At 38.1% G+C, this 8,132-nt stretch overlaps 1 protein-coding gene across 1 annotated transcript in view; it reads right to left on the minus strand.

Moving 5' to 3' along the window:
• CDH8 (cadherin 8) overlaps window positions 1-7,811 on the minus strand; it is a 135,880-nt gene extending 128,069 nt beyond the window's left edge. Inside the window, exons 1-2 of the mRNA XM_008635485.2 lie at window positions 7,727-7,811; window positions 7,368-7,630 (exon numbers count right to left, since the gene is read on the minus strand). Coding sequence (XP_008633707.2) covers window positions 7,368-7,630; window positions 7,727-7,808 — 345 coding nt within the window. The 5' untranslated portion in view covers window positions 7,809-7,811. The remainder of the gene's footprint in view (window positions 1-7,367; window positions 7,631-7,726) is intronic.
• Window positions 7,812-8,132: the final 321 nt, after the last annotated feature.

Below are 8,132 nucleotides of genomic sequence, written 5' to 3' on the forward strand. Positions count from 1 at the left end.
CTCCAGGGAGAGCTACACTTACTTTTGCTTAGCTGCTGGCATGAATGCTGTAAAATAAAGGCTTTGAAAGAAATCCTTGCAGGGGAATTTTTACACTAAGAGGGAGTCCTCAGGAAAAAGGAAAGTTATAAATTGCTCTATATCACTACAGGTGTTCCTCAGGGATCACCGAGAGGCTATTCAAACATATTAATATTTGCCTAAATATCTTCAGGAGAATAATCTGCATTTATTTTCAATTCTACATGCCTCACACATTGTTTGCAAATAATAGTTACCTTTAAACACTGCCTAAAATATTTCTTGCAGCAAATTATTTCTGTAATGAAACTGACACCGTAAATTGCCCAACGTTAACATCCCTGGCTTTGTCAAAAAAAAAAAAAACCCAAAACCACAACCAAAACCAAAAGCCAAACACCAAACAAAAGACCCTCAGCTGTGAATTTCTTGGTTGCACCACACATACTATAGCTCTCTTTTTTTCCTTGACTTTGCCAGAATAGGAAGAAACCCCAGCTTTTAAAACAGAACTTTCAAGAAACAAAATTTATGCAAACTCATTCTCATTATTTTCACTTGAAAACTTATTTTTCTTGTGATTCCTGTGATTGTATATTTATTACATCCTAAAAATACAGTGCTGCCCATGAGCTACAAAGCCTTTCTCAGATGTGGCTCAGTTCATGAGGTATCACCACTTCAGCTCCGTAGCTCTTACTGGAAGCCTACAGCCACCAAAGGAATTGGTCTCATTTTAATATAAAATTAAGATTTTCGTTACACAAATCCATGGCAAATGAGGAATTTCCTATCAGGACCCGAGAACGATAAAACCTCCCTTTCACTTTACTGGTTGAAAGACACATCCTGGCACTTTTGGGAAATCACAGCTACCTGAGAGCTCATCGATGGATGGAAATATGCTTGTCAAGTTCAGCAAGGACAAACTTTTAGCAAAATCTCCCCTCACAATTGGCACTAATTGGTAGTTAAATTGACAACTGGAACTGAAGCATCCTGACAGCACGAGGGGTGGGCCCTACAGGTAGAAATTGAAAACCATTTACCGAAGCAATGTTGGAAAGACTAAATGATCATAGGGCATCTCAGAATATCATGGGGAAGGCTCCACTCAATTTTTCATACTGTCACTTCAGCATTTTCCATGCATACTTGGACAACATTTCCCTGAGAGACAGACAAAGTGTTCAGATCAATATATTGAAAAGCACACAATCTTCTAATTCTTTACAAACAAACAAAATGCTCAACATTAGCTACTCTTTTTTCAGAGTACCAGAAACCTTTATGGTCCTAGAAAAACAGGACAAAGGAATTTAAGTGAATAATGCTAAAGTAATAGATACCATTCCTTTTTATCAAAAAAAGGCAAATTAAAAAACAAAAAACAAAAAAACACCACCAATCCCAAACAAAACAACAACAAAACAGACAAAAAACTGAACAGCAAAACCCCTGCCCAACTTTTAAGTTATTCTTCCCATCATGGACCTTTTCCCACTCCATGAAAGAAAATACAGATAGCTGAGGAGGTGCCTGGTGTTTTGCAGGTTGACCCTTCAAGATGCTGGATTCATAAGTAGCTAATAAAACATCTCTTCGAAGTTACTACCAGTCCTGTTCTATACCTGATGTACAAGGGGTTTAAGTTGTGTCTCTGCTTAAATTGTGGCTCTATCATGCCCCAGGCTGGAGATGAAGCATGAAAGTGTTCAACTTTATTCAGTAATACTCCCAGAAATACACAGAAATGAGATTTTTAGTGTCTGGAGATATGCCTTCTTTCTTAACTCAGAGAGAAATCAGTAAAATAGTTTTTACACTGTAGAAGAAAACGTAGACACTGTTGGGTTAGTCAAACTGTCCTTGCTTAAATTTATGCTTTATATTTAAATTTCTTCTTGGAACTTGTTCTCAGCTAAAAAGAAACAAATAAAGTTGTGTAAGCTCAGGAATATTTGTTAAAAACCCACTAGTTTTATCAGACTTCTCTGAAATGTTGTCTGCTATATTTATTGTCTTTGCAATAGCTTTTAACTAAGGAGAGTTTTTCTTAGAGCTAGTTATACTCCTGTTTACTAAGCTGATTGAGACCATGCAAACTGGAGCAATCTGTGCAGTACACAGTCACCTCTTCCCTTGCAAGCACACACGAGGCAGGGGGAATTAGTATTGTTCATAAAGAATACAGTAGCAAAATAATTGATACATTTCAGCTTCTGGGAGTTTATTAAACTTAAGCAGGAAAATTAGTGTGTAATTATGGTTGCAAAACAACAACAAAAATCTAGAGCTCAGAAGGCAATGTTGACTTTGCAACATTTCAGATATTGAATATTTTATGGCATGCATTTAAACCACAGAAAAACATACAAGTGTGTATTAGAAAGAAAAGGGTAGAATATATCTAATATGGTGTGGTGATTGCTGTTCTGTGAAAACTTTAACAAGGCATTAATGTAGGACTGTGTTATACCCTATGAAACCTATGCTAGGATTTTGCTACACCTACATGTCACAAGGATTTTTTCCACTCAGTGAAACAGCCTGTAATTCATCTCTCAAAATACTGCTAACCTTAGTTATCTACATTTCAGGTTTGCATCACTTGAGTACAACAGTGCTTTTAGGCAGCCATCATAATCACAAGCTCAGTGCAGGGATGAAAAGCAAAATGTGAGGAAGGAACTTGTTTTATTAAAACCTTCTTTACTTCGCCTGTTTGCACCACTTGTGCTCTAACAGAACTAGTAATGATTTTAAACAAGTAACATTTTACCATTTCCTGGTGAAGACAGAAAATGCATGTTGGTGAAGAAATCCAAGGATTGCATAAAGCATGGATAATGCAGAACATACAGCTCCAAGCTATTTGTAAGTGCTCTCTGCATTTCCAGGTTTGGGTTTTATAGTAGCTCAGCCTGAAGCACTTGACTGTGAAAACAGGATGCCTCTCCACTGCTCCTCCTACAAGAAAATTATTTCTCCTCTAAAGGCCTGAACCCAAGTCCCAAACATCAAGGGAAAAGTCTCTGTTGCTCCAAACAGCAAAAGTTGCCCAGCTCCCTCATCCCACAAGCCGTACAAGAAAACCTGCATTTAACAGAGTGAAAAGACACAAAGCACGTAATTCAGAAGCAGTCACAGATGGAAAACGCCTCCCTGAGCTCACCGCAATAAGGAGCTGACTTGACCGTGCTGGTTCTGAGTCTCACCACCACAGTCTCACTGGTTTCCTCCCATCCAGGATGTTCAGAGCACCTTCTCCAGAGGCCTGGACCAAGAACATAGATGTGCCACAGGGGCTGCTATTCCCTGCACTGCTGACTTCCCAAATCTCTCCTCACAGGGACAAAACAGGCAATATGTTATTTTGGGACTGAAAACAGAGAAATTCAAAAAAGTCTGTGGAAGGTCTGGGACAACCTGGAAACTATTCCCAGTGGAGTGCTGTGACACAGACAGCACCAGCCTGAGTGACCACTAGTGGATTTTTGTGTCTGGACCTAAATTTGGATTCGTTTATTGGTAAGCCAGAGAACATAAACACAAACAACTTTTGTTGCCTTCATTCTTTTGTTCTCTCCATGCTTTGTGAGGTTTAACAAAGACAAGTGCTGGATTCTGCACCATGGATGGAGCACCCTGGATGTACAGACAGGCTGGAACAAGAGGATGGAGAGCTGACACAGGAAGGGTGCTGGGCACTGCCCAGGCTCCCCAGGGAATGGGCACGGCCCGAGGCTGCCAGAGCTCCAGGAGCGTTTGGGCAGCGCTGCCAGGGATGCCCAGGGTGGGACTGGTGGGGTGTCTGGGCAGGGCCAGGAGCTGGACTGGATGATCCCTGGGGATCCCTTCCAACTCAGGATATTCCATGATTCTATGAAAATATCATGTGGCAAAATAAATGCAGTATGAATATATCCAAGAAAGGTAAAAGAAAAACTAGAATATTTGTGGCATTTTATAGAGAAATCCCATAAATTCAGAAAGAACTTCTTTACAGTTGTGTGAACTCAAGTAGAGTTGCTTATTTTAAGCTTGATCCTACCACACATAATGACAAAATTTGGCATTAGAAGTGCATATTGCTCAAATTCATTCTAAGAGGTTCAAGAATGAAAGCAAAAGATTTGCTCTGGTCCTTTACTCAAGTCATTGAAGAAAAACACCACACTTTAAAAGGTGTTCACATTAATTCCTCCTATTAGTCTCACCCCAGATTATTTCATTTATTAGAGCAAATACACTAGGAATACATTTATTACTCTATATCCATGCAAAACAGCAATGAATAAGCACCTTTGAAGTGTGTGCAGTTGCATTGCAACACCTAAAACTCTGGAGAAGAGTCTTTATGTCTGGAAGCTGTTTCTCCTGGAAAAACTGAGCAGTTTAATAAAAGGTATTACAGACCTCTGTAATCCCATCTTGCTAAATTTCTCTGCACTTCACAAACTTTGATATGAGACCTTTTCAACCAACAGGAGGAACACATAGACTCCACATTCAGGCTTTTATTTGCAAAGTGATTTGTGTTCTGTTTGTATTCTATAAAATTAATCTCAGCTTTCAGTTTTATTTTGCTGATATATTCCATCAATTCCATTAGGACCAAATGCTTCTACTCAGTGCCTTTCCACCCACTAACACGAAAACCATTATTTAAATATCAGTTCTATTCTGAGCAGTTCTTAAGAGCTGAATTTTCAGTGGGTTTTAAACGTACCTTTGAGAACATACAACAAATTCTGCTTGTGTGGGTATTGTTGGTTTGTGCAAAACTTATTTTTATATTTAGTTTCCAAAGCACCTAATTAAATGTTTGTACAAATCATACATGACTATGAAAAGCACACTCTACAACAGTGTAGAGACAAAAATTGTAACCAAGATCTACATAATTAGATTTGCTTGAAGAATGTTTCCTTTGAAGCAATTAACCACCAAATAAAAGATTTGTTTGAAGATTTTACTAGAATTTTTAACATGTAAAAAGCACATGCAAGCAATACTGCCTCTGTAACGGCACAAAAGCACATTTACATCCAGAAAATGCAGCAAAAATGGGGCAGCTGTTTGGTATCACTCTCTCCACAATGTTAAGCCTCTCTGCACTAATTGACTATATCCTGTTTTACTGAGTGTCTTTCATTCAAAGTCTGGAGAAAAAAGAAAAATGAAAATCGAGGTAAGATATAGAGCAGAAAAAATAGTCAAAAGTCCCAGAATGAAGGAGATACCCCAGGTGTACAAATCCTTTGGCAGGGGAAAAACTCAAAGGCTGGAGGAAGAGTGTAAGTGGAAAAGCCAGGAGGAGGAACCAGGTGAGCGCAAATCTACTGCAAATTCTGAAAAGGAGGTTATTTTTTAAATTGCAATGAATAAGAAACCAATGAGGGTGACAGAGGACAAACCACAGCCCAACTTCACCGAGAAGGAAAGCATTTTGCTTGTGACATTCTGTACACCCTTTAAATTTTGGGAAGGATTGCCAAGAACTATAATTGAGGGAGTCTCTGCTTTCCAGGCAGGAAGGATTAAGAGCAGCTCTGAAAGCTGTGGAGTACCTCTGCTCCCACTGAGCACACACCAGCCTGAAAGCACTCTCAGTACTCACAAGCCTTAGGAAAGAAAAATAAGTCAGAAATATAGATGATTTTACTGGAGAGGGAGAAAAAATAGAGAGAAGGATTCCAAAAATATTCTAAGTCATTTTAATGGATAAACCAAAAATTTCCCCCTATGGGAACAAACTTCACTTTTTGCTCATTTCCGTCTGTAACATGCAGTGTTTTAATTATGCAGCAGTCTCAACAAATAGATTGTCACAGCATTTTAGCTAATTCTATTTAAAATGCCAGCAGAAGATAGGATAATGTCTTCCTTGGTTTGGCTTAGTTTAACCTACCCACTTCTATTCACCAATGACTCAAACAATTCAGGATAATATAATCACAAAAAAACCCCCTTAAAATAGTAGTAATATTTAGACCTGGATATACCCTGAAAATCAAAATACTACTAAGTACAAACCCAGGACTTTTCCCAGCTACTCAAAATAATTTTAAAAGCTTGACTAAAATATTCCAGGAAGAACGGGTTGAATAAAACATTTTAAGATGTGAAATATGCTCTTTGCTGTCTCTGTGAAATTGAGATACGTTACTAACCCCAGAGAAACAAATGAGAACAGATATGAAATACCTGATATAAATGTAAATTGACACAGCACCAAAAGTCACTGAATAGAAAGATCATTACACCTTCTGACCCTGAGTTTCACCTGGAAAGTGGCTACACTAGGGAAGATTTAGGAATGCACTTGATCTGTGTTCTCTTCAGTAACAGACAGAGCTATTGCCAGTCCCTATATTATACTATATGCTATTCATTTATCCATAGAAATTCCAAGATTATCATGAAATTAGCTGTTATCCATAATTTTGTCTAGATTTTTCTTTACTCAACCTCAATAACCAGCTAATAAGACAATAATGTACTGGGTTGTTCAGTGGGAATTGAACTTTAGTGATAAACAATTAGGTATTTATACCTGCTCACTGCCAAACATGCATTTATGAACAGATCATTCTTTTCTAAGAGTAATTGTAAGGATAATTCATCCCTGGTGGATACAGATGGCTCATACAAGTGCAAGGCTGATTCACTGACTGGAGGTAACACACTGAGATACAGCATAAACTAATGCATGGCAACAAGCAAAGCTTTAGGGCAGCATAAAAGCTGGGACACAGAAAAATATGATAATTTGCCCTGTGTTATCTTCCTAACTTTGAAAGTAAATCACAAAATCCCTGGCAATAATGTTATTCCATATGTGTGCATAGACCTCAATGTAAATTAGGACGTCATAATTTGCTGTATAGTCCACACTTTCCTTTTTGGTTCTTGTTTTTAAAAATTCTCAACGTGTAAACTATTTGATTCATCAGACTGGAGATAGAACATGACCCATACGTGTAATAACCTTTTAGAATGCACAGGAACATATTATAAAGAGCTGCTTTGGTAAAATTCTTCAGCTGACATAGGTGAGGAGTGGTGACTAATGATATAAAAGAAAGGATGCGAACATGCTTGTGGGATTTTTTGACAAATGGAACGTGCATATTTTTGTTGGAAATAGCAGGTTTGCTAACTTGGAAACCACGTTCTTACAGTCACATACATTTAAAGCACACATCTATGGATGTTAGAGAACAGCTTTGAAATCACAAAGCACCTCAGCCTTAAATTCCGTAGAAGAGTCCGAATTACTGTAGACCTCATGTTACACATTTATACATTCAGAGAAAAAAAGAAACCAAATCTTGCCTTACCCGGCCAACTAGGATTGGTTCAGGTCCAGAAAATTCTTCCAATACAAACATTTGATTCCAAACCCAGCCTCTCTTGGAACGATGCAAAACTCTTTGTTCTTCATTTAGCCTTTTTAGTCCTGTACTGGATCCACTTGGTAGTACTTGAGATTGATTCATTGGAGCCATATAAATGGAAGGAAGGACAGTAATCCATAATATTATTAATGGAGTCCATGTATCCATAAGCATTTCCGTTAGTCTTTCTGGCATTGTACCACAAGCTACGCAAATCACCACAGAAATGAAATTATTATTTTGCTTTCCTCCAGACTGTAGCAATCCAATTCATCATGCAGTACAGAACATCATTTACTTACAGCTCCTCCATGTGTTTACAGCACAGTCAATGTAAAAATAGCTTAGATGATAAAAACATGATCCATTGAGTTTTCCAGTCATTAAAGATTCCTGGTGGGGGGAAAAAAAATAAAGTTCAAATCAGTGACTAAAGAGCTTAGGAAAGCATTCTGAAATATCTTATTTACTTTTACATCATAAACAAGCCAAGTTGGGTTTTAAATTTGTAGTTCATGATATTATTGCATAGTTAAATCAATTCAGTGTATTCTTTCATTGCCTGAAACACTGAGAGAAGACCCAGATGAATGATTGCACACACTTAGGAAAATATCTAGGCCTAAGAATTGGATGGGGCTTGCAGAAACCTGGTCTAGTGGAGGGTGTCCCTGTCCATGGCAGGGAGCTGGAAGAGTATGAATTTGA

Source organism: Corvus brachyrhynchos, unplaced genomic scaffold, assembly GCF_000691975.1.
Source record: "Corvus brachyrhynchos isolate BGI_N302 unplaced genomic scaffold, ASM69197v1 scaffold66, whole genome shotgun sequence".
Classification (NCBI taxonomy): domain Eukaryota; kingdom Metazoa; phylum Chordata; class Aves; order Passeriformes; family Corvidae; genus Corvus; species Corvus brachyrhynchos.